The 27780-nt window shown below is 32.8% G+C and overlaps 1 protein-coding gene across 11 annotated transcripts; it reads right to left on the reverse strand.

The window, feature by feature from the left end:
• Positions 1 to 234: 234 nt before the first annotated feature.
• On the reverse strand, positions 235 to 27750 carry LOC131950452 (serine/threonine-protein phosphatase 2A 56 kDa regulatory subunit gamma isoform). 11 transcript variants are annotated; one of them, XR_009388314.1, is made up of 19 exons: positions 27639 to 27750; positions 27358 to 27426; positions 25661 to 25832; positions 25267 to 25472; positions 13560 to 13670; positions 13345 to 13437; positions 13023 to 13153; positions 12820 to 12879; positions 12466 to 12628; positions 12328 to 12378; positions 11779 to 11898; positions 10039 to 10163; positions 9460 to 9561; positions 9175 to 9247; positions 7842 to 7973; positions 6605 to 6619; positions 5174 to 5190; positions 4457 to 4539; positions 2859 to 2992 (listed from the first exon to the last, which is right to left on the reverse strand). XR_009388314.1 is itself a non-coding variant. In XM_059312613.1 (18 exons), exons 1-18 carry the CDS (start codon positions 27663 to 27665, stop codon positions 2923 to 2925), a joined length of 1737 nt encoding a protein of 578 aa, XP_059168596.1. In that variant the 5' UTR covers positions 27666 to 27750; the 3' UTR covers positions 235 to 2922. The 11 variants fall into 11 exon arrangements, 10 of the variants coding, with proteins under 10 accessions (XP_059168596.1, XP_059168594.1, XP_059168592.1 ...); XM_059312613.1 differs by lacking the exon at positions 4457 to 4539 and having other exon boundaries at positions 235 to 2992; XM_059312614.1 differs by lacking the exon at positions 5174 to 5190.
• Between the last annotated feature and the right edge of the window lie 30 nt (positions 27751 to 27780).

The raw sequence follows: 27780 nt of genomic DNA on the forward strand, positions 1-27780 counted from the left end.
TATTAATCTGGCATGTTTTGGTGCACCATTGGAACACATTAATTTCAATCTTATTCTTTAACTGTAAAGTTTCTATCAATCTTTACTTGTCAGGTACCCATTAGAGCTGAGTGAGCTCTATTATAGACCAGGAAATGAACAGTAACATTCAACTTGAAAGTGCTCTTCTTATCATGCCATTTAGATAAGCTGTAGAGGAATAGTTTCACATAGTAATAAGACCAGAGACAATAGTAAAAACAAATGTTTTATTTCATCATTTCAGATGGAGAGATATTCATAACAAATCTACATTATCATACAAACATGTATTAATTTCAGTCACAAACATTCCTGGCTAACAAAAGATAACTGATAAATACTATACTTTATGCAATTAATAATACAAGTTATTTAGGAAATTAGATATAGGCAGCCTCAGGGTATTTCTGTTCAATTATTTTTATGGCAGCTATGAGATAACCATTTGGATTTTTTCCAATTCAGTAAACGTTGTAAACAAATTGTTGGACTTAGTAAAAACAAAATTTGCAAAAATAAAAGTTATAGTTATCACCCAGGTGTTAGATTTAACCAACAGGGTCATCTACTAAATTTTTTTTTTTCTGGTAGATCATAACAAATGGGAATAGATTTGACAATAATAATAAGGGAAGTCAAGTGACCAGAACAATTTCATTAGCACATAAAAATGTCATAAACATTAAAATATAATAAGATTAGGTCTTCAACTGTTTCTACAGAAGCAAAACAGAACATGTAAGAATTTTACCATTGTAAACACATTTCCTAAGAGCTAACATTGTTATTATTACACCGAAGTTGCTTGTTAGTGTGTTAAAGCTTGCAACATCTTGCTATCAAGACTATGTTCATGACCAAGGTACAGTGAGATGAGAAATGAATACCCCCTTGTCAAATGCAGAACAAGTGTTCAGTTATACTTAGCATGCACACAAAAAAAAAACCAATTACTTTTTTTTTAAAATAAAATACATACAGCATAGAAGACATTCTACAATTATTTTTAGTATATTTTGTGTTGATGAAAAATAATTACACAAAATCTGTGTAATTTATGTTATTTTGGCTCTTACCATTTTCACTTAACTTTTCAAGCCAAAACAATTCATTTCAGAGTTTTTGCATGTTATCATGATTCCAACACGACTAAAAAAATTATGCATTTTCTACACTGATATCAATTATCACACTAGTGGAATGTGCATCTATTCTAAGTAAAGAAGGTTTAAATTGATGTAAAATTTTATGTAATTTAAAATTTAGACAAATTCTAGTATTTTTTTTAGCCAGATGAATAGCTTGTATGCTATTTCCTTTACTCCAATAAAAATCTATTCGTGGATTGGTCCCATTATATTTTCTCTAACAAAAATCAGAAAACTGGACTTTGAGCTTTTGACCTTGTAAAATAGGATGTTTACCTAAACAATACTGTAATGCTTTATATAGTTACAAGTTAAACTTTAATATGCAAATTATTTTAACAAAAAAAAAAAAGACGCTTACCTATGTTTGTAAATATTTTATTTTATACTAGTGGTTGTAAGATGTGGTTAAATTATGCTGAAAATAAACACTTTAAAAAAGTGCATGTTGCAAAGAGAATCAGAAATTAAAGATACTCCTTCTAGGCTGGGCTAGAGGAAACATTTCAAGCTAATTATTACATGTGTTACAGTAGATAACAATAGTCAAGAAATATACTATGCTTCACTGGAAGAAAAAGATACACTACTGCACTGGAAATATAACAGTAAGAAAATCCATCTGAAATTCAGTAGAAACTGGATGATTTTGATGTTAGTGATGAGAGAAATATTGTCCAAATGCATCTCTGTACAATAATAAAGGTAAAAATGTATCACGTTTAATTTCTTAAGTTTATTCAGCTCTATTTACAATAGCATAACAATAAAAATTAAAAGTAATCAAAACGTTAAAATATTTTCTACTCCAAAATCATAGAATCCTTAATATTACTTTCTTAATACATACAGAAAAAAAAAATAACTCTGAGTAAACTACAAACAAGTGTGAAAAGAGAATCATATTCCCTCCAAGCTTAGATATATTTTGTTATACAAAAAGTCTACAAATGGCCCTTCAGTAAGTTCAGTACATTAACATCTTGAAAAGAAAATAATTCTTAACTTGATCACATTAAATTCAAAACAACACGACTGTTTAAAAAAACAATTTTAAAACTAAAACTTTATCTTTAAAAATGGCACTATATGGAACTTCCAGGTGCATGTGCTAGGTTAAAATATTGAAAAAAAAAAACCTTTCTTGATAGACCAAGTCTAGAATCTCTACTCTAGGCATGAAATAACATCTTTATAAAAATATTAGTGATAGGTGCTGATTTTTATTAGCACAACACAGATGTTAATTACAATGATTCTATTCTCTGTAACAATACGATATCTCTTTAAGTGATTAGTTAATTAAATAAGAAAATGGTGGTAACCGATAGAACATTAAACTCCAATTTGTAATATTAAGACTGCGGTTAAAATAAGTTAATAAATGGTAAACAAGCTAGTTGCGCTGTCTGTCAGTATAGCATTATTTAAATGATCATTAACACACTTTGCATGGTTATTTGGCCAATATTACTGTACCACCTTTCACAATGAGATTATATTTCTCTTACCTCCTCTGCTTCCACAGCAATGTGACAAAATGTTTGTGAGATAGAAATATAGTACAGTTTACATTTTTAAATAACATGACTGATAATAGCCATTAAAATAGTCACAGGGTCCTTTTTAAAAGTTAATTAAAAAAAAACCCAGTTAAATACATCTCCACTACCACATGTAGGCTAACATCAATTCTGTTCTGATGAGGTGACTAAAAACTCATCACTGCGTTTGTGGGTTTCTAGAGCTTTGATCATGGACATGTCGTGGGGGAGTTCTGACTTGCGCCGGAGGAGTGGTTTGTCTTTTTTCTTCTTCTGAATCTGAAAGAGAAATTGGTTCAATTATATTGTGTCAAGCTGATTACTAATGACATTAATTAACAACACTATACATGTATCTTAAAAGCTATTTATATCAGCAAGATCATGTACTGTAAAATAAAATGGCTTATTCATATATTTAAAAAAAAATTAACATGGAAAAAATACAATTTTATAATTATTATATTAAAAGAGAAAAGATTTAATTACACAAGTTAAATAAAAATGTGCAAACTAAAGAGATCAACAAGGTAATTTGTGTTAGTAAAGGAAGCGAATATAGAAAAAACTAAAACAACTTGAGTAAAACATTTGAAACATACTTAAGAATGTATCAATACCCAAATTTTTCTCAAGATTCTAATTTCTTTGTAGTAAAGAAAGTTTTAAAAAATAAAACTAATCATTTACAACAATCAGGTTCTAACCTAACTACTTCATAGCCGGGTTGTGAAACATCACAAAATAAAGCTTAAATTACAAACCGAAATCATTTTAGGGAACATATATGCCTACTTTATTAAACACATGCTATTTATTTATCCAAAATATTAAACCCACTTTAACAAAAAAAAAAAAACTGAAATCAATAAGATTTTTAGATAATTGTGCAGGTTCATTCTAGATAATTATTTTTCAAATTAAGTACCAAATGTGTTACTTTTATATGAATAGTGTAGAAAAGGTCCTGTTATCAAATCTTATACAAGTTGAAAAAGTGTTGGCTCTAGTTTAAGTACATTTTAAGTATTAGTAAATAAGAACACTGATATATATGAGTAGTAATGACAAGTAACAATGAATTCAAGGTATTACAAAAAATATAGCGACAATCTTCTAAGTTAAAATTAATTAGATTAAAACTGATATCTGCAATACATCCTTTTAGCAGTGTTAGTCATGAATAACACAAGTTTTGTATAAGGTGATTAAAAGTACTGCACAATTATTACATAATAAAATTTTTAGATGCCAAAAATAAATTTGAGGTACAGAGAGAGAGTTCAAATAAAGGATAAAATTGTAAAAAAAAATGTCTACCATTCACACTTGTGATTTTCCTAATAAATGATATTAAATCTTAGCAATAATTTGTATATACTCAGATATAAATTATTTTTGCTTTCATTTAAAAATTATTAATTTAAAAAATTTAATCTGTAATGTAATCTGTGTAAAATCTATATTTAAAAAAAATTCTGTGCATGCAACTTCTAAAAATCTAATTTACCCACTGTCATCAATAACTATAACTTGCCTTAACTTACACATCCAACTACACAAGAAACCAAAAAAATTTAAGCAAAATTTTTAAAATGTGAAACAAAAAATAGCCACTAACTTAACATAAAAAGACTTGATAAAGCAAATAAAACTCTCTCTCTCTAACAAACAATAAGGGATTAAAACTAAAAAAAAAAAACAATATTAAAAAAAAAAAAAAGAAATAAGATGAAAGCCCACTAGGTCATAGGCTGAGCATGAGACAGGGATGGAACAAATTTGCGATGTGTTGGAAACCGTTCAATAGTCCTCAGCCCATTAACCTGCAAGAAAATGTAAGAACAATAACATCAAAAAATAAAACTTTAAGCAGGCCACAATCCTTGATTAACTTCAGCTCTAAGGTGGAGTTGGAGGAGTCAAAAATAATTTCTTATCAGAATGTCATATCCAGAGGTTTAAAACCAACCAAAAAAACATGGCTGTGGTGGAAGACATGCAGCAGTAACAAACAATTTCGCTTTGGCTGAGCAGTTAAAGAGCTGGTGAAATGGTAAACATTCTTCAATCTTTCCATCTACAGAATTTATCAACTTCAGCCAATAATCTTTTTAATTTTCATTTTGTGGATTTTTTTTTAAAACACCCCATGATAACATTTTTAGTAAATTTTTTTTTGCATTGCATTGCTTTTTCTACTTACAAATAATAATTTTATTTTTTAATTTTTAAGATTTTTACAACTTTAAAAAAAATATTCTAGATTATTAATGTGGCATTTTATTGCCAGCAAACACAATTCTCACACCAACTCTGATTTTATCAAAGTTGTAGTGCTCTTCTTAGTTGTGTTGAGATTTGAAAACCACCACCATGACTTTAATCAAAACAGTAGAAACAAAAACAGCTAAAGAACCAAATATCTTCCAGTAGCACCTCCATAAATGCTGTACTTACAAATTAGTAATACTTGACTGTCAAAAGCAAAGTTTAGGTTTTTATTATTGTACAACTTGTTTTGTATAAAAACATTAAGAGAAAAAACTGCTAAATCATTAGAAAAATAAGACAACAGCTACTATGCTCTTTTTTTCCATTATTTTGTTTTTTAAAAGCCAGCATGGTCTATTCAAGGGTATTAAATATTTGCTAGAATTTAGTAGAATCACACTACTCTAACCCCATCCCATAATCCATATGTCCCTAATATAATCCCTAACACTGACTCAACCCTATCACACTTGTGTGTTATTAAACTGTATTGCTGCAATTTTATATTAACCAACTGAAGAAATACTATTTACCCTATTGCTTTCTGATATATTTGTATACTTTAAAACAACCAGCAAAAAAGATCTATGTTTTCATGATAAAAAAATTGCTGCGTCTTTATATTTTATATCAGCCATATCTAGTTTAAAGCTATACTAATAATGTAGCCTGGAGGATTAAAAAATACTTAAAACAAAACGCACACAAATATCAAAGTGATTATTTTCATTATCCAAAATATTACGACAGTGTTTTTAAATTTTACGAAGTTTGTTCTTTTCAGTAATCTAAACAAAAAACAAAACTGTGAAAATAAAAAACAAAAGGATATGTGCTGAGCATGCTATTTTGTTAAAACAAAACAAATAAGGGGAATAAGTTACAGATCAAAGGAAAACTAAAAAAAAGAGCTATGTTCTAAAAATAAAAATTGTGTTAAATGAGTTTACAACAAAGATATTAATGTGCTTTTATTACTACCTTCAGTAAAATAAAATATTGTTCTGATCCTAGCACTTTTACAGTGGAAATATTTAAAAACATAAAATATACATTAGTAAATAAAGGAAAAACAAATGGATTAAAATACAATAAGCTATATGTAAATATTGCATTTGTAATTCTCACTTTGTTTATGAAGTTTAAGAGCTTCAGTAAGACTGAATAAAGATGTTATACTTTATATAACATCCAATGTAGAAGTTTATAAATAAATACAAATCTCAACAATTCATGCCCTAAGCCATTTATTGTTAAAACATTTATTCTGAACATGCAAATTGCAACACAAACTCTCATGAACAAAAGTTTCGTTAAATTCTTCTACATGCTGTTCTTCATAGTTGAAAAACTAAAAACTTAAAAATTTGCAAACAACACAACCAAATCAAGTGTCCTCAACACAGACTAAACTAGAAAGTTATAAAAAAAAAGTTATAATTCCATAAAAATATAGTAACAAGTTGAGGACATAAAGCTTAAATAAAAATGGTTAAAACAAAATGTTAAAAACAACAACAAAAAATAAGTTTCATTCGTGGAATGCATGATTAAAAAAAATTAAATACAACACAAAGGTGAGAGCAATTCTATTGTGGTTAAGATATTTTTACTTACAAGAGAGTTCTTTGCCTACAATAAAAATATGGAAAACATCATGGTCAATTTTGTATGTTTTTATTGCATAATTTATCTGTTATTTCACCTAAAAAAATCCTACATGTCAAACACATTATGATAAATAATGTGGTTTTATAGCTGAAGAATCTTTCCTTTGGCTTTTTTAATAAAGCTGTCAACTTTACTAAGAATTGAGAGCAAAAGATGGCAAAGTGATTAAAGTTCCATTGGAAGTGCTTGTTGTCTTTCTTGTCACTGTATGATTTTAGCACTACTTAACTAAATAAGTTAATGTTTGAGAAAAACACAAAGCCTACATCCTTTAACATGAACAGCATTCAATTCAAGTCCTCATACAAAGATAAGCTTGTAACGTATATACTGCTGTATACATTTGAAAACAATTAATTTACAATTATTACATAAAGAAAACGAAGCTATGTTAGAAAGGCCAAAATAATTTTTTTTAAAGTTTTTCTATAATATTTTTTAGTGAAAGATAAAAAAAACAAAACAACAACAATAAAATCATTAAACAACAAAAGATAACTATTTACTAACAAAGTGTGTCAAATCTTTTGATGCACTATGTTAAAGAGTAGGAAGGTCTAATACATATGGAATACAATGATTATCTTTAAAAATTATAAATGCTTTGATTAAGATAAATAATACTGGTGTTACACTTGAAAAGCTTTTGTTTACAAAACAAAAAATCAACATAAATTATAAATGTTTTACTTCTCAACTCCAAAAATTGAGATGTAAAAGTTACTGGCACATTAGTTCTTAACTTAGAAACAAGACCATACAAGTAAGAAAGGGGACAACTAATTGGGAGCATTGTTAATAAAAAAAAAATACATTTTAAAAATATAACTGCCAAACTACCAATACACATTCTAAAGTGTTGATTGCAGCAAAAATGGAAAGCCATTTTCCTACACATGCGAATAAAAGACAAGCACTATTATTTTTTTTCAGGTGTAAATAAGTGAAATAAACATTAAGAATGTACTTCTATGATTGCTTTTATCATCAAGCTTTAAAAGCAACAATCACTTTGTTATTGTTTTAAAATTTGAATCTAGCGTCCTCAAGTTTCAAAGTAAAGATTTGCTTATAAACAAAACAGCAACTTGTAGCTAGCTCACTGTTAATGTGTTAAAAAGCTCATAGGATAATGTGTCTTAAATATCTTTTTAACCCTTAAAAATGTGGGATTGGCACTCACGTCCTTAGCCTCTGCTTCTAGTTTCTCCATAGAGACAATCACATCTCCTTCCTCATCTGTGATGTTATTTAGGGGCGGAGACATAGTGGACCCTGAGCTGTTAGACACCACTGATGTCATCACGATTTTGTACTGTTTATAAGCACAAAGAAAAGATTGTTGGATCTCTTCTGCTATAATTACATCACCCTGATCTTTTTTTTTAACTAACCAGATACCACCAGAGATGGTGAATATAAAATGTCTAGTTAAATCTTTATTAAAAAAAAGTATGAATCTTAGTTGTACAGTGACCATAAGTGAGAGTGCTGTGTTCTCCATCAAAACTAGCTAACTGTTAAGTAATCACAACTCAAGAATAAAAGCTAAAACAGGGTGTGAGGTGGTGGGGGAGAGAACCACAAAATAAAGCACATAAAGAAGAAAAAAAAAATTACAAATTTTTTTTGTTTAAGAAATTGACACAATAACTTCCACCAATGTCACTTGTGCTTCAATTTTTACTTGGGGAACAGCTAGTAAATATAAAGAACATAGTGCTCTCAAGTTTTCACACAATATGTTTTGTCATGTTAAAGTTGTCAAGTTAGAAATTGCTAAACCCAATTCCTGGAATGATTAATTTACTTCTTGAAACTGAATTTATAAAAAAAAGAAAAGCTTTTCTCTAGTTTAATTCTTTTTAGATACTGATATGACTAAATTCCAGAATTTTTACATCATGATCACTTAAAAATTTAAAAATATATTTAAAATCATTTTTCCCCTACCAAATGGTATTTTTGTGTGTAAACTTACTCTTAAATATTTCTTAAAAGTTTATACCAATTTATCTGAAGAGTGATATTTTTTAGTATTAATCAATTAATGATTAAATACCAATAAAATTTTGATTTATTTAACAAAGCATATTTTGGAAGTTCAAGGCAAATCCAGCAAGTCCACTTTATAATGCTCAAGAAATGAGGACTCCGGCAGGAATGAGTTAACATCCATTTAACTGCTTGAAGCTACAAGCATTTATTCTATTGCTGGGGTTAATCAGTTTTTTAAATTTCAAAAATGTCTTTTTTCAGACTGTTAATAAAATTACCTCCAAGATGAAGGAAAACTGCAGATATAAACTAGACTATTTTTTAGGTGCTATAGTAACCTAAATGTACATACACCAGGTTTTTTCTTTTCACCCATTACTTGTGACTTTAAAATTTTCCTTTTGAAATGCCAGAGAAACAAGCTTCATTTTAAAATAAGATTACTGCACAAACAATCAATCATTAGGTTTAAAAAGTCCATTCCATGCCACTCCATGTAACAAATAAAGCACACCAACCTGAGGATTGTCCTGAGCTAAATTGTTTATTTTATTCCATGCATCGTCTCTTTGCTTGTGCCTTTCTTTTTCTCTATGAAAAAAATAATTTTTTTTTTGGTTCTTTAGAAACCACAATGAACCAGAAATAATTTAAGGTAAATATTTATAAACATAAGAGAACCTCTAGAATAAATTTAACAATACATGTATATAAAAAGAGGAATGTAATATCAAATAGGAATTAAAATTTGAAATTATTTTTTAAAAAATAGATAAAGTTAATTTTTCGTTAAATCTACTTACTTTTGCCTCTCAGCTTTGTACTGTTGTGTACAGTCATCAAAAAGTTTTTGATTCATTTCCATAAACAACTTAAGTGCATTATATATCAATCCATGAATTGTTCTGTAAAAGTTATTTTGAAGTTATCATTAATACATCATTTCATACGTATTGTGGTAAAATGATAGTTTTGCCTTTGAATTTATAAATTTAAAATTTTTAAAATTTTAAACCTATCACAAATGAAAATGTTTGAAAGCAAACATTAATGTTTATACTAATCTTCAATATAGAAAACTGGCAAGCCAATGCAGATAGTTATATTACTATTAGGTATCTAAAGAAACAATCAGTAACTTTTTAGGTTAAATGAGAAAATGTTAATGCTTTACAAAACACAATGTAATACAAAATCATATGTAGCTTACCATAATAACTGATTTACTTTTTTAAATTAAATAACTTATTATAGTTCATATTTTTTATTTAAACATCTATAAAAAGATATTTCTTTTTGAAAATATATTTGCTGTAGCCATCTCCACATGATGGCCAGGAACCTTGCCAGTCCGACCAACTAGCTAGACAGGAGGACCTTACTTGTTCCAGTGTTCCTTGCTTTTGTACAGTGCAGGGAACATGATGGGGAGGACGGTGCTGGCGTTGTCACTGATAAGACTCAGGATGTACTCATTATTCCAGAAATACAGAGCCCGCTCTGCCACCTACAGGGGAATATTGGTGGGGGGAGGAGGCAAGACACAACAAGACAAAACAACAATATTACAACTTCAAAATGCATGGAAGAAGATATAGAGACCCAGCCATGAATCATTTAAGAAATCCCCAGATTTTATACAAGCAAAAAAAAAAAAACTAGGTTTAGAGCATCAACAACACTGAGATTAATTTGTTACTGCCCTACAAAATCTGAGGGTTTTGTATATTAGAAGCTGTATTATGGTGATAAAAAGGGTGTGATGAAAACAAACTAGTGTCAAAAACTAACTTGTGATTATATACTTTCTTACAGTGTACATCAAATGAGTTTTTTTTTTTAATTGTTAGGGTTATTTCTGGATAGTGATACTCAAATGAGTTAAAATGCTTGGAAATTTTAAATACTTTCCTGTAAAATAGTCATTCCCTTTACTATAATTTGATATGCTTTAAATGAAGTAACATTTACTCTTATTTAGCTTAACTTTCTTGATTTTTATTAACTGTTTTAATGATAAAATTGCTTGTTACATGTTAATGTTTGAGTTTAGTATCATCCAGCTAAGAAAATGCGCATGTGTATTCTTTTCTTTACCACCTAATAACCCTTACACTAAAATTGTCTATTTGAACGATGAAGTAGGACAAAAGTTTTGGGAAGTTTAATAAAATATAAAATAATTTTGAAAACTAATATTTAGTCAAGAGACACTTCAGCAAGTTAAGATAACCACAGTCCACCAGACACTCAGAAAATAGCATTGTGAGACATGCAGAATCAAACAAGAAACACTAAAGATAACCATTAATAACAAACAATCTCATCCAAGCTGGCTTTATTCCAAAAAGAGATTAAAAGCCAAGCCTTTAAAAAAAATATTTTATACTTTAATTTCAAAGCATGTGATCCTCTTACAATGAACTGCAATTTCCACTTTTCATTATTTTAAAAACAAGTTTTCATCAGCTGAAAGAGTATTATAATATAATACTCTTTAAAACTATATTTGGCATGCAGCTGGCTATTGCATACTAGTTATCACCACACGACAAAGCCCACACACTTTGTTAGGGGGGTATTAAAGGGTTAAGAAGGTGAAGAGAGCTAAACACAACACAGATGTTGCCACTCAGGAAATAAAACAAAAACAACCCAATGAAAGCAGGTCAAAACTTTAGCATCAATGTTGGGGAAGGCCAACATGGCTGCCCATTCAAATCTTACTTGTTCCAGTGTTGTTGTGTCTTATAGAGGGCAGGAAACATAAGTGGAAGTACAGTGCCTACATTATCAGATATAAGACTTAGGATGTATTCATTATTCCAATAGTATAAGGCTCGCTCGGCTACCTGGGGTCAAAGATATTCAAACAGATTACGCCTGATGTTGCTTCCACGTTACCAGAAGAAATCAGATAGATATTTGAAAATGAATAATAAATTAAGTGAGGAAAAAAAAATCAAAGAAATGATCTGCATTTATCACACATGGAAGTGTTGTAGTGGTGAAGAACTTGAGAGGAAAACTACATTTCCATGAGTTGAAAATCTTGCACAATGTATAGAAGTAGAAGAGTTCTCTTTCATTCATTTCTTCATTCAACTCATTCAGGGTCCTACCTGGAAATGTGGACTTGAGACACACTTGGCTAGTTGTTTGAACAATGGTCCCATTACTTTGGTGAACTCTGCTGGTTCTATCACATCTAAAATCTCTTCCAGCTCATTCAAGAACATTACCTGTAGTGGTTTGAAATGGAGAGGTTAAGTATTTTAAACAAGTGTTGTCAACCATACATTTTCTCCACTAAATCCTTTGACTGGATATAAAACCTATCCTATATTTTGTAACTAAACAAAAGACTTTTTAAATGCAAAAAATTGTTACAGAAAGGCAAAACCTGTAAGGGTGTTCTACAAAAGGGTTTAAACATGGTATGTAACCCATACTTTACTACAGAGTCATAACAATAACATCTTACTTTTTACCCAATAACACTAAATTTTACATGAATTACCTTTGACAATATCTTTTATGTTGGGAATGTCAATTTGTATAGTCAATCAAATAGTAATTTGATTTACCAAGAAACTTTTTAACAAACATACAAGCTAGTTATGTATTCAATCCAGACAATGCAATAAGCATATAACTGATTTTTAACTTACCTCTTTTGGACTATGAACTTTTGGCCAAAACTTTAATAACCCCATGATAACCTGTTAAAATAAGAAAGCCTCCTTAAACAGCTGTTTCTGATACAACAATCAAAATGACAACAGTTTAAAAAACCCAACTTCACGCACCTGTTCCGTTAAACTTGGATCCTTCTCCAAAAACTGTACAACACAATACGCCAGCTGCGGGTGATAAACACTGAGTGACTTCACTTTATGGAGCGGCAACAAAACTTTCAACAAAAATATCTTGTGTTCCTCTTTTAATGGTAATGCAAAGCCATTTATTATACTGTGGAATAGGAGAATTTTAACTGAGGTTAAAGGAAAACTGACACAAGCATGCCTATTTTACATACTAACTTCAAAGGATCAACATTCAAGAAAACATTTTTTCAAAAGATAGCAGAAGTTGGTACAAAAGGCTGATACAAACACAACTAGACAGCTTGATTTTTAAAATTTATAAAATATGTACTGTACCTCCCTAAAATTTCTAATAATTCTGCTATGCCATTATGCCTTTCTGTTTCATATACAAAACTAAAAAGAAAATTAAAAGGTATACATGTAATATGCAACCTTATTAAGTATTACAAATAAAAATGTAATTTGTCAGTTTAAATAATTGTAATATTTGTGGTATGTTGTAAAGAAATACTAATATACTAAAAACAAACACAAACCTGTAAAAAATGTTGTTTATATGTTTTCTTATATAAGCCCTCAAACCTAAGAATTTTCCATATATACGATGCAAAATTGTTTTAAGAAAATCACGTTCACGGGGGTCTTCACTGTCAAACAGGTCCAGTAACTGTTCAAATGTTTAAAAAAAATTAAGTTATTATAATGTAAAACAAAACTCAGGGGTCTTCAACGTCAAACAAGTCCAGTAATTGTTCAAATGTTTAAAACAAAATGTTAGCTATTAAACAAAAAACTGGGGATGTTGTTACTTTAAGGTTAAAAAAATAAAAAGAGAATGCTTTTGAAAACTTCGCTGACCTGTAAAACAAATTTTTGGTCTATATATCGCTTTGCTGTGTTAGGCTGAAAATCAGGTGATTCGAGGAACCGTAAGAAAAATTCATATACAAGCTGAAAAGAAAATATGTAATAAAAGATTTTATACAACAAAAATACAAAAACAAAAGAAAGAAACTGTTTATGCAAGTTATTTTAAAACTTAATTTGCTCTTTGAATCCCCTAACAAACAAACCTGTAAATGTGGCCATGCTGCTTCAAGTGTGGGTTCATCTTCTTCAGGATCAAACTCAGCACCACTTGGATTAGAAGACGGTGGTAATGTTCTGAATAAGTTACCTGAAAACTATAATATAGGAATCTGTTAATACTTTGGAAATGCAGATCATAAGAGAACATTTGTTTGAAGTTGGAGTAAATTGTTTTAATTGAATTTATGTGTATAACTAGTGTGTTGTTGCGCTGTCTTTTTAAAAACAAATGTATCAAACCATACAGTTTTCTTTATGTAATAAATTAGCCAGTTTACTAAGTGATATCATCAGGTGAAATATTTTAAAATCTATCCCTCCTGAATATTTTGTCAGTAACATTTTTAGATGAATTTGGTTTACAGAAGTAAAATACACCAGGTTCTAGAGGAACATGTGTGAAAAGCCAATAAGACTATTTCTATAAGTATAATATTCACACTTTAGTGAGCTCAGTACCATAAAGTTTTTATAGAAAAAGAATAGAGTTTTGCCCAGTAAATGTTAACATGTTTTATTCACAGAGGACCAGTGGTTGTTTATCTGTTTCAGCTGAGGTCTAAAGTGTAGCTATTTTGGGAGTGATGTTAAATCAATACTGGTCCAGGTTGGCTTAATCATGACACTAGTTATAAAATTCTATCTTAATGTCTGGCCAATATGTGCACAAGTGTAATGGTCACCAAATCACCTTGATATGGTCCAGAATATTTAAGTATATATTTATATTACATTTTTTTAAAATGCAGCCTACAAAGGTATACAGCTTAATGGGGAGTGGGGTAAGCTTATAAACATTTTGTTGAAGTATCATTTAATATAACTTTTAGTTTAATAACATAGTACGAGTACAATCTTCAAATAAAAGATTTATTTTAATCTATTTAGTTTCTATTCCTTAGTGCAAGTACAATCTGCAAATCAAAGATGTGTTATTATAATCTATTTAGCTTGTATACTTTAGTACAAGTACAATCTGCAAATCAAAGCAAACTTTGTGAGAACTAAAAACCAATACTGGTCGCAGTAGGGATGAGTTGAGCATGTACCAAGAGTCAGCTAGACATGACTAGAGGCAAAGATAAAAAGCAATCAAGACCAGAAGTAATCAAGCCAAGAGGACAGTCAAGTGAGACCCAACAAGTCCAGACAATCACTGCAGCCACAATCACTGCTCTATGTGGGCCTGTAAGAGACAACAAGAGTTATTACAAGGTAGTAATAACTTCATGTTTTCCTAAATGGTGTCTCAAAGCTCTAATGTTTATCACTAAGGATAGTTTGAGAGTATTTCATTGAAGAAAATATTATATAATTGTATTGGGTATTACATATTATTTTTCTAATCAAATTGTGTGTATAAATAATGCAATCATACAAATAAGTTATTTTTCAAGTTTAAAAGATAAACAGAATTTATGTTAAATCTAGTTCTTTGTGTCCAATTATATACCTCAATAATAAAATCCTAAAAACTTTGAAACCCTTTTAATGGTTATAAGTACAAGTAAAGTTAAAAACATTGAATTCAACCACCCTAAGGATCAAGATTTTAAAAAAAAAAGCAAATGGATCATTGACAATTTTAACATTTTTCCTCTCTATTACCAACCAACAGGTTTTTTTTTAAAATCATTTGGTGTTTCCTTTTTAGGGATAGAAATTTTTTTTTAAAGCAAAAGAGATCGTTGACAAAATTAAAAAGTAGTTTTTTTTTAAAGGCCAAGCATATTTCTTGTTAATTTTGGAGTTTTTTCTTATTGTAGTTGTCATTGAACAAAGTTAAAGTGACGCATTTTATGCAGACTAATAAACCTGTGTTATTCTACAGTGACGGCATAGGAATAATACCACCACTTAAGGAAAAAAAAAACTTTTAAAGAATGTGTCTAAACGTCAAATAAAGTTGTCAAATATAGCGTTATTTCACAGCAAGCTGGTATTCTTAGAGCATCCATTAGAAAGTGGGAGAGGGGTGGGGGGAAATGACGTGCTTGGAAGGACAGCTCACGGCTAGAAATATTACGTCAACAGCCCAGCAAGCAGGTTTATCAGTTGCTGATCAATACACACACCGGAGGGGGGGAGGAAAGGGCGTGGGGGTGAATTTTATGAGCATCTCTCTACCTATGCAGACAGTATCACAACAGAATCAACCCAGCACGATAATACGATTATGTACGATAGTTTGCTATTAATCAATACATAAATACACTGAAGCTTCCAGCAAGGAGTGCTTAGAGACTTAAAAAAACAACATTGTGGTATATTGACGGATATGGGAGGATAAGCGAAGGACCGAATTCCACGAGATAACCAGGCATCCTCGATAGCATTACACAGTAGCCTGTTGCTGTGACGACAGCAGATAGTATTCTTCCACGTGAGGAAACCAACCCGCCTGTAAATGTAGCAACTTTTTTTTTACATAACGATGGGAGATGAGAGGAAACTTTAATGGGTAACGCGTCAAGTGATTGGAATTTTCTGAACGAAACCACGTGCAATTGTTAAGTTGCGTGTTCGTTGTTGTTTTTTTTTTAACGCCACTCACTAAGCCTTGTTCTTGTTTTAGAAAATCTATCCCCCCCCCCCCCCACCCACTAATCCCCAGTTGAAACATTTTTTTTATCTTTCTCGTTAACATTGTTTTGAATGAAAGCCAAAAACAGGCATACTTCATTAGATGACTATCAGCCCTTACAATCTAGGCAGATTTTTTTTTCCCTACCCTCAAGTTATCTCAATATTCTCTCGTAAACAAGCACTCGCGATTTCTAGATGTACCTTACATTATTTCAATCAAGGCATGCGGACCGCTGGTTGTAGTATAGCTATAACACGTGGTTAATGTCAACAAACCAGCTCTAGCGACAGAGGAAAAATAGCAGGCATATTCATAATCCACATACGTGAACTCTGTATTGTTTATCATCTGTATTTTGTTATAGTTGGCCGCGGCGTTTAATGTACGCACTTTACGCCGGTTCGCCTGTTACAACATGAAGGTGGCGGCTCAGGGAGTTCATCGGCCAGACAAGACGTCATCAGTCAGCGACAGTAGTCACACATACGCACGGAGGGGAGATAACCGGAACAAAAATTGTTTTTTTAAGCCCCTTTACTTTTCGACAGCATGTTTTTGGCAGGCCACTGAAAGAGATCGGTACAGCAAGTTCATGTCTATATTCAGTAACCACCCCCCCCCCCCCCCACACACACACACCTCCCTCCTCTCACCAGCGTGATTACTATCCGTAACAGAGCTTTGCTTTAAAAGTCGTGGAGTTTTTTATTTCCTTAATGGTGACCGGCAAACCGGCGCTAACAGAAAACACGGAAATAGAACACACACAAACGCGCGCGTACACACACACAACTTACACCCTTAGACAAGTCACTTGGCACACGATCCCGCATGAAAGGTGCGTCCGTACAAATGTCACATGACAAACGAGCCCGCAGACATGTCATGTCACACGAGTGAACGTGTCAGATGACATATACGCCCGTACAAATGTCACACGACGAATATGACCGTAGACATGTTACGTGACGAATATGACCGTAGACATGTCACGTGACTACGTAGACACGACACCAGAACACAGAAGACATGACTACACGATTGTAGCCAGCAGTACCCACTTGTGAAGAAATCTTGACACTTACTAACCAACCTACATACATTCAATGTATGTCTGACTATATACAAAACGATTGCAAGACGTCAATAACAAATTAAAGAAGCATTAATTAACTGGTAAACGAGCTATTAATTATGTTGTCCACAAAAACCCACAATTGATCACTGGTTCATGTACCTCGTATAATTAGGGTTTGAATGGGCGCAGGAAAGGGAGAAACAAAGGGCAGATAAAACATTTACAGTGACAATTTACAGGTAGTGGTCGATACAGATTGTTTAGTAGAACGGTAAAAACTATGATATCACACAGCATGTCATGAAAAACTTTCTAGAGTGAATAAAGCTAAAGCTAATGTTGATCTATATATGTCTTATTTATTTTCATTACTTGTTACACAAGTTTTATATTTGTTTTATTTTCTACTTTATAGTAGTAAAAAGTTGTACAGATTTATCAAGAGAGAGTCGACATCTAATTTAATTATTACTATAATTATGCTTTCCATTTTGTTCGATAATAATTAAGTCGACACCCCACACGACTAAAAAATATCTCCTTTAAACCCCAATCAGTAATTCTAAACGTCAATTATCTCCCCCTTAGCGTCAGTAGTTGGTTATTACGTTACCTGATCGAGTAATCGCTAATCTAGTTATCTCACATGTAATTTTTGATTATAGTAATCTTTAATTTTTTTTTTTTTAAATAAAAAATTGAGAATGTGAGATATTCTAGCGTTGCCGTCGAAGAGGAACTGATCATCAAAGTACAAGAAATCACTACAATAGAAATGAGTCAAATTGAAATACAAGATTTAACCATAACCTTTTGACCATATATTACCCTTCAGACAAACAGTTGAAACACACGTTTTAAAAGAATGAAGAAACCCGTCGTGAAAATTCCTGCAGTTTTTGTAAAAGAAAGGAAGTAGTGTTTTTCAATAAGGCTAAAAATACAAAGTAGAACGTAGTACATTATGAATTATTACAAAAATAGGCAGCCGTCGTACAAAATAAAGGTCTAGAATTACAGATGCATACATCATACTACTGTAATCTATATACACTTCGGCCTTTGTACAATAATACACGATTGTATTCACTTATTTCTTTCGGTACATAATTGGGGTAAGGATTTAAATTAGGACTGGATAAGAATTAGAATTGGGGCTAGAAATAGATAGATAGGATCTTACAAGTATCTAAATACCCGCAGCGTCAGATGCTGGTATAGTATAAACAAACATGGTGGTGTCTGCTCACTGGCGTTAACTATAGGCAATGTGTCTGGTCACACAATCGTATATTATGTATTTAAAAAAACAGCATGCCAGTCCAGTAATAAATTCAGCAGTTACACATGGCCACCATCCAACACGTGAAGCTGGTCCACTGCCATTAGTAATAAAACGCCGAGAGAGGGGGGAGTAAAGGAGGCTATAGACCCTTTGGCACACCGAGCTTATTCTGTCGATACTCATTTCTAGAGAGCAGTTCTTTTCTTCATTATGGAGACTGGATAAACGTTCTATCGGAAGATTGTGATCAGCTTTTTAGACTCGAGAAATTTAAATGCGTTCAAAGATTAAAATAGAATTTAATTATGTACAGACAAAAGCATTTGACTGAAGCAAATTTTAATAGTTTAATCTATACTCAGCTCACATTTTTAAAAAAAAGGTCAACAGATAGACAAATACATTCACATTTCCTTCCTTACACAACATTTGTTTAATATGTTCATAACTATGTCATTACACCTAACGAACGCACGCCTCAGCGAAACACTACACCGTCAACCACCACACGTTAACTGAATGCAAGCCACGAACATGACGTCGATAAACCTAACCTAATGCCCACACATGGCTAGCGATAGTGGTGTAGAAAATACATACTACAGAGTTAAAACTGTATCATGCTGTGGGGGGAGTGGGGGGAATAACACTAAAACAAATGTGTTAAGTTACAACGTGCTGTGTGTTACAGTACCGCCTTAATCTCAAGACACTGCACATTGCTAGCATGTGTGTAGCTGAGTGGTTGAGCTGGCCGGTGGTTCACATTGCGATACAGACGTACCCTAGTCCAGCCCGCCCGAGTGGTTGAGCTGGCCGGTGGTTCACATTGCGATACAGACGTACCCTAGTCCAGCCCGCCCGAGTGGTTGAGCTGGCCGGTGGTTCACATTGCGATACAGACGTACCCTAGTCCAGCCCGCCCGAGTGGTTGAGCTGGCCGGTGGTTCACATTGCGATACAGACGTACCCTAGTCCAGCCCTAGTCCAGCCCGCCCGAGTGGTTGAGCTGGCCGACGGTTCACATTTTGTGATACAGACGTACCCTAGTCCAGCCCGCCCGAGTGGTTGAGCTGGCCGATGGTTCACATTTTGTGATACAGACGTGCCCGCCAATAATGACGCATATCATGGAAACTAAATTGAAAGCAACACAGGCTCGTTTCGTCTGCTCAAAGAGATCAATGTTCAACCAGATAAATACCCCCTCTTTAGAGTATCGACACGCAGTAAAATCAATTACAATTAACTACATCATTAGGCCTACCTTTAAACTCTAGATATTATCTGCACATTTGGGTGTATACTAAGTAAACCAATTATCATTCTTAAAACTATTCAAGAAGTTGGACCAGGAAGAACGAACAATATATAAATAGAACATCATATTTTAAACTGCTGAAAATGAAAGCGGAGGGTGAAGCTTGGTAGGGTCTTCACGTCAAGTCATTTTAAATTTCAGTTTAAAAAAAAAATGAAGAGGTCTTGTAGTGTTTATGTATCAGGTCTGAAGGGGGTCAGCCCTTCCACATGCATGAGCAGGTGAAACGTAGTGCCGCGTCACAAAAGTTTAGTTATGAACCGGCCCACCTGCACTGTATGTTTCAGACACCCCGAGTTTATTAATAGAAACACAAGGTATTGAAAATCTTCAAGCGTAGCCTATAATTTGCTTGCACAACTTGGCTGCGTATTCCGACCCCGAAATAGAATAGCGCTAATTGGAAATTTGGATATGGTAATAAAGAAGATAAGAAAAAAAAAAGCAAGACGAACGAGCATGTAATGTGTGTTTGACGACCTTGTAAGCCAGCGGCCGTATTATTGCAGCGTTCATATTAAGTAGGCAGTTATTTAACTGATCTATTAGACACGCCTGTTTTGGAACACAAGCATTCCTTGTTACCAAAAATAGATCCCTGGGTGATTGTATTTATAATAGGGAAACCGTGTCCACTGAGATATCATTCAAACGCTGCTAAAAAAAAAAGTGAACGCAAATAATAAGAGTCGAAGGCATAATTACAACAGGGAGCCATTGCCCAACTTTGTAAGGCGTGTTAACCTTAGAAAAAAAAAAAAAAACTTTTTATTTGTGTTAAATCGAGAACAGCGGCGCTTTTTAATAAATACTTAACTGGGTAACGTGTATTTATTCGCATAATACCCTGTGATATGCCGAATCATTTAGTAATTTTACGCTGAACAGCCAAGGGTGCCCTTTTCGAAGGCGAGCGAGCCACTAATTTAGCTCTACTGTTCATACTTTTTTTCCCTCAGCATAAGTATGCAGTGTAACTGGCAAGCAAGTCAAAAAAAAAACCAACACACGCATGATCAGTTTGGCAGGTTTTCATCCCATTACAAGAGGTACAGTACAAACAATCTCGGCAAGCAGTGATCGAGTTTTAAGAGTGCGGAGAACGGCCGCTGTTTCTTTATCGATTGGCGCTTTCTGAAGAGTCTTCCTTCTTGGAGAGGCAAGTTCGAGGATGGAGAGGAAAGAAGCGATACAGAAGAGAAGAATAATTATTTCGTAACCAAAACTGATAATACAAGAAAAGGCAGGTTCTCAATGCATTTTTTAAAATAAAAGAACACTTTTACATGGACCATGGAAGGGCAGTAGTAAAGGTCAAGCAAAACATTCTTGGACTAGGGCGTAGGAACACGTGAGCGAAATTTGAACATTATGACCAGATTTCTGTATGGGAAACATATCACAGAGTAATCAAATTGGGTTTTTAAAAAAGGGAAAAACTAAAACGTGTCCACTTTAACAGATCGCCTAATACGAATTATTTACTTCCTAAGCTAACAGGGCTAACATCAAGTGTATTTATTTTTATGGTTTAAAATGAAGAGTATTTACACGTTTGTAAGGCCCAACGATGGCGTATTTCAATGTCCAGACAGACTTTGATGTTTCCTCTTATACTTTAATCTCGAGAAAAAAAAACCCCACACTGCGTTTAATAAGACTATCAAAGGCGCTTGCGTAAACGGCGCCACAGGATACGTGGGCGGGGGAATGCTGCGAATCTAAACGGCCGTGGAAAAGTGAGATCCCTGTTTTTAAAAAAAATGTAGCAGCTAATTTGTGTCGGAGACAGTTGAAATACCTGACGGTAACAAGCGGCGAGACGTGTGAGGACAGTGGTTAGTTACACCTGAACGTCACAGCTACGGGAGCTATTTTACAACACCTGGTGAATTAGCTAGAACCCCGATGAACTGAAACGATTCAATGTTCAAGGCGGGATACGAAATTCGATTCAGGAAATGAAAACTAAAATGCACATCGTGGAAAGAAAAGTTAGGGGCCTATCGGGCTTTATAACAATTGATAAAGGCGCATCAAGGATTTTTTTTTTCCCATATCTGTAGTGGTTAAGTGTGTCGGGATTGTGGCCTAGATTACGATACTAACAAAAATAAAACTGCAGATAGTAAAAAAACAAGTTAATTAAAAAGTCTAGTGACATTTAAGCGCAATTTCCTTATGTTATCTAAAAATAGCTCTGTCGTAGCGTAAATCAAGAGCAGGATTAGTAAAACCATTGGTTAGTTATTAAAACGTTTTTTATAAAAAAAAAATTCAGTATTTTACATGTTTTATTTACAATAGAGTTACATGACTAAAAACCATTGCGCGCCTACTGAACGTGATGACGCAGCAATTGAACGTGATGGCGCAGCTATTGAACGTGATGACGCGTGTGGTGTGGTTGGAAAAAATGCCTACTAATTCGGTCCAAATTTTAATTAATTCAAATTTTTTTGTGTGACCGAACGAAAGGATATTTTTGAAATCTTTAACAATATTGTTTTAAATTATGGCAGGAATCGATTGGTACATGTTTCAAGTCGCTAAGTGGTCTGGTTGCCGAGATATGGTCCAAAAACTGTTTTTTTCGAGGTTTTTTGGCTTTTCCGGGAAATCCATGAAAGAAACCCGGAATTTTTATGGCCTATGTTCATCCTCGTATCTTGCTCAACATAATTGCTTTTGGAACTAGTCATCGATATTGCTTCGCTGAGGAGGAGATACGACTTAAAGCTGCGGACACACATCCATCCATCCATCCATTCATACATCCAGAAATGACGGGTTAATAAACGCAATTCTCCAGAATGGAAATTGCGCTAAAAAACATCGGATATTCCCCCCAGCTGTGTAATATACCAAAGTAAAACAACAATACAACACACGACACCTAAGATGCGCAAACAGATTGGGCTGCCTCGCCACAACAAACGTATCTAGTAGACCCGCTAACAGAATCTACTGTCAATAAAACCAGTCTATAACTGGCTTAAAAAAAAAGTCCCAGCCACCAAACCATTAAACTAAATGAAAAAGCTTAAGAGACAGCGACAACAAACCACGTCAAACGTTTAGAAAGTACAGCTTGCGTGATCGATATCTATTTATAAGATCTATATACACGTCAAGTCATTTCGCAACTGTACACGCATTAAATATAAACACTGAAGATGATATTTAAAGTATCAGCTGAGAGCAGGGGGGATAATAGGAGGGGAGAAAATCAAAAGTAAAACCAAACCTGTTATTTATTATAGGTTAGCGTGATGATGGAGCAAGCTTAAAAATGCGATGACTGGTAATGTTTGAAACCAGTTTTAATGGTGGCTTTTTATTATTATGGGTGCACACAATATTAGCGCTGTTGTAAACAGGGTGTAAAAATATGGAATTACAAATAAGATAGCAGCCTTTCCTTTAAAACAAGTATATTAAAGTTTGACTCTTAAACTACCATTTACAAGAGTATATAGCTGTTTTTTTCTCAACCACTATGTTACAGCTAATAGAAGAACAGATACATGAGAAGTACAACTATAACTTGGGTAAAGATTGGCTAGACCTGCCATTAGATTTTTATGCAACAAATGTATTCCTACATAAACTGAAAAAAAGGAGAGAAACCCTTTTAGGTGGGTGTCAAACTGGTTAGTCACAGCTTGGCTGTGCTTTAGACTGTAAAATATCTTATCTCTATATAGTGTAGATAATTAAAACCCTACACAAACATTTTCCCCCCAGTGGATCTTAAAGTAATCCTTACATGGCTTCACTGCCCAAAAACTACTCCAGAGATTAAAAAAAATGATCCATAACCAGGTGAGACCAACAACAACAGACATTTGAAAACAAGGACTGCCAAGCATTGTCAAATGGTTTAACACAAGGGTAAGATCAAAATATCCCAAGCTGTCCTGTTCAAGGAACCTTAATGGTTAAAGTAATGATAAAAAAAACACTGAAGCACAAGTTGTTTGCTCAACACTCTGTAGCACAGATGTCTAAACAAGTTAACTCCTACACAAATTCTGCTCTGACCAAGGGCTGGGCAGGCAAACAAAAACATTTGTTCAACCCAGCCCCTGTGTTACCTTTAAACTAAGCCCCTTCAAAAAGAAACATGTTCCTGTTTGATCAGGGCATTCTTTTAAAGAGCAACACTTCAAAAGACATGTTTGGGATGAAATTCCCATCTGCTAATCAGTGAAAGAATTTAAATTCTTACTAATAAGAATACTATCTACTACAAAAGTTGAAATAATTTTTATTTAGAATTAGAATTATGTTAAAAACATCAAGCTAGTGCCTAAAAAACATCTTAAATTAATGAAAACCTAAAATGATACGCTACTAATCTAAGTTAATTGTCTATAATAGCTACACCTCATTGATGCCCAACCAGTTCATATAAGAGACAATCTTAGTATAGCCTTCAATGGAAAGGATTTTATGCACCATAGAAGAAATGTTTGTCTGGAAATTAAAGTACTTATGAATCATTACAATGTTAAACAGGATTCTTCACTGCAAACAATTATTTTTATTTCTTTACTAACAGGATGGTAAAATATTCAAATTACCACTAAAAACTCATTACCTAACAGCAACATACAGATTGGATTTCAGTAAACATGTTTGCTTATTTGTCAGGTGTCAACCGTACATAGTTTATAATAGAAAGAAAGTAGGAAGTATAAAAAGTAATGGTATTATAAGTAAAACTAAGAATTTCTTCAGATTAATATATTTTCAATTAAATTAAAGACAATGGGAACACCTTTAACATCAAAGATTTGTTTTTGAATCTAATAGAATGAAACCATTTCTGAATAATTATAAATTCTACTTTTACATCATGTTAAACAGTTTAATTTTAAGCATTTTATTTACTTTGGGAAAAGGCAGCAAATGGTTAATTTGCCTTTAGCCTCAGAAATCAATATTAAAAATCTAAACGAACACAGTAAAATCTAAAACATACCTGCTCCAAGAATAATGTAGCTTTCAAGCATTATTAGCAGTATTGAAAAATATATAAATCGATATTGAGATTATTTTAAACAAATGGTAAGTTGTACACTGCTAACATCAATTTCTTTTTTTAAATAATGAACTTCAATAAATGTTAATTGCATTGAAATATCAGTTGCTGTTCTAAAACAAATAAATTATACTGAGATGTGCATGATTAACTTTATTATTTAGTGAAATATTTAACGAAGGGTTAAATAGTGTTATGTAAAGTGACCAAGTGTATCTTTTATTAAAACTAGATCCAATATAAATAATGTTATCTGATATCATTAAAGTACAACACTGAGGTTAAAGTGATTGAATAGTAGCAGACACCACACATATGTAAACAACAGAGCTCACAAGTTTACAAACAGAACCACAAACGGAGATCAACTTACACTTACCATGTGGATGGCCTCTGGGTAGATGTTCTCCGTTATCACTCCTCTGTTCTGGGTTACATACTCCACCATCTCATTCAGGGCCGCTCTTTTAACCTCCTTCCATTTTAAATCACTAAGTGGATCTTGAACAAAATCAAACAGTACACAACACTGACGAATTTTCTGAATAAACAATTCCTCCCTTTCTGCTGGAGTTGCATCTGAAAAACAAATAATATATCCTATTATAGGAAATGTTTGGGATAATAATATTAAGTATATTTATTAATTTATAATGTTTAATCACACTATTAAAATAAAATTAGCTTCTCAAACCACTGCTTAAAATATACAAGGATAATAACAATGTAGTAAAGTTAAAAACCAACAAACTAATCAATTCAGTTACCTTTGAGAAGCGGTAACTTTTGAAGCTCTCTATTCTTTGATATGTTAAAACGTGACGAATTCTGTCTTTTATCCCGCTTTATGTGTGGTGGCCCAGGGTACTTAATCTTGGCTATTGCAGTTGGTGGTGGATGAGTTTCTGCTGCATTTTGTTGCGCCTTCTTTTTGGAGGCCTAAAAATAAGGCACAAATATAGATTGCAAAACAAAACAAATGTATTTATGAATTTAATTGTGGTTATGCACTGCTGGTGTAAATTAATATGAATGAGTATAGACACAGTGAACTTGAATTTTGTTGGGACTTTGAACTAAAAAATTTAATTTTGGTTGGTCATTCAGGCACTGAGTATGTGGATTTGGCTAAGCAATAAGCACCTGAAGACAAATTCTTGGCGCGCTAGCTTAATAAAGGTGCATTATTATAATTCTATTCTTTCATGCTTAAGTTCTATAATCTTTGTTATGAGAACATTAGGAATATTTTTCATAAGTGACACAAGTGTCTATCTTCACAATGTGCTATTTCCACCCCCCTCCCCGAAAGGTTAAATTTCATTAGTATTGTTATCACAGATTTAGTGTTGCTGTTAGAATTAGGGCTGATTGTAGGGATAAAGCATTAGCATGTTATATAGTTTATAGTTTACTAGCAGAAATCCAGCAGAACCCAACAACCATAATGATATTCCACTTCACTTAATGACACTGCTGCTTTATCTGACACTGGTGTAATTATAAAATACATACACCAATTTCAGATAGGATCTAAGCTAAATTTTATTTTCATTTAACTAGATCTAAAAAAAATGTTTGGGAAATGCTGTGGAAAAGTTTCTTGTCTAAAACTAGGAACATCAATTACTTCCTTAAATGACAAAATATATTTAAAAATAATAGCCCTAGGCTAAATAAAAATCACAAATGGTCCAAAACTTCTTTAAAAGATCCAGAATCTAGCCTTTTCCTAACTCTTTAGAGTTTAGTGTTCTTAGCAGACTTAGCTAGAAGATATAGGGGGCCTAGACCTAAACCAATATAATTTTATTAAATATAGGGACCTAGGCATAGAGTTCTAGTTTAATTAATTATTTATAAGCCGAGTTCTAGATTTATTAAAATTGTAAATCTATAGGCCCCTAGGCCTATTATCATATTCTATGGGCCCTATAGAATATTCTATAGGGCCCAGGCCTAAAACTAAAATAGGCCTGTTTTATTCAATAAAATTATTCAAAATGCAATCAATGCCTGCTCTAGATCTAGTGCTAGTAGATTTAGACTTAAGTAATACTCTTATTTAGTTCTAAACTCTTAACTGTAAATCCCTTTTTAACTTTTTTTTAAGACTTCACTTAAGAAGTCATTAAGACACAACAAAAAGTGTAAGAAAGTAAGAAACCCTGCTACTGCTGCTAGACTAGATTAAGTAACTAAGACTACTTGTACTTAGACTAGGGTTTAAAATGTTACAAATGAATTCCATTTTAAACAAACAACCTTGAATATTACCTAGAACTCTAACATAAACAAAACACTGAGGCTATGCTTTTTGGCTCAGTAACTAAGATAATGTTTAGTTCCAACAAATAATGTTTATTTAGTGCTAGGTTAGGGATTCCGCCATGTTGGATTTTCTTTCCATAATGATCAAAGTAAATGGCCGCCATTCAACTACTCCCCGTTAACACATATTTACCTCATTTTCTCCATTGTCACCGGTCTCCTTACCGGGAGGTTTTGCATTGCCTGTAGCCTTCGTCGTCGTCTGTAATGAAAACTTATAGTAATAAGCTACTGAGAATAAATTAGTTGATGTAATTAAAACAAAAACTGCACGAGTTGTGTGCTAGATTCGAGTTTTTAACACTCGCGCCAAGCTCGCTATAGTGAAATCCACAACACTAAACTAGAACGAAAAATCCAAAAGAATCATAAAATAATGTGGGTGTTAGTTACTGTAATCTAATTAATTCGAACCTTTTCTTTTTTCGGTCTATTGGGCATGTCTGTAAAGAGTACGGATCCCCTGGAAAGGTTGGTACAGGGTTATCGACGTACCTGATTGCTTCTACGCTAAACAAGAGCGTCCATTGGTTGATTTATGTCACATGGTTTTTTT

Source organism: Physella acuta, unplaced genomic scaffold (genome assembly GCF_028476545.2).
Source record: "Physella acuta isolate Inbredline_101_S28 unplaced genomic scaffold, ASM2847654v3 ptg000765l, whole genome shotgun sequence".
Classification (NCBI taxonomy): Eukaryota; Metazoa; Mollusca; class Gastropoda; family Physidae; genus Physella; species Physella acuta.

Excerpts from the sequence above, each read along its gene's own strand:
- LOC131950452 (XM_059312606.1), bottom strand. The coding sequence starts at position 27,665 with ATGCCCAATAGACCGAAAAAAGAAAAG. Across the intron at positions 12,379-12,465 it reads ATCCAAGTTTAACGGAACAG|GTTATCATGGGGTTATTAAA; the intron begins GTGCGTGAAGTT and ends TTATTTTAACAG. Across the intron at positions 7,974-9,174 it reads TAGCTCAGGACAATCCTCAG|TACAAAATCGTGATGACATC; the intron begins GTTGGTGTGCTT and ends GCTTATAAACAG.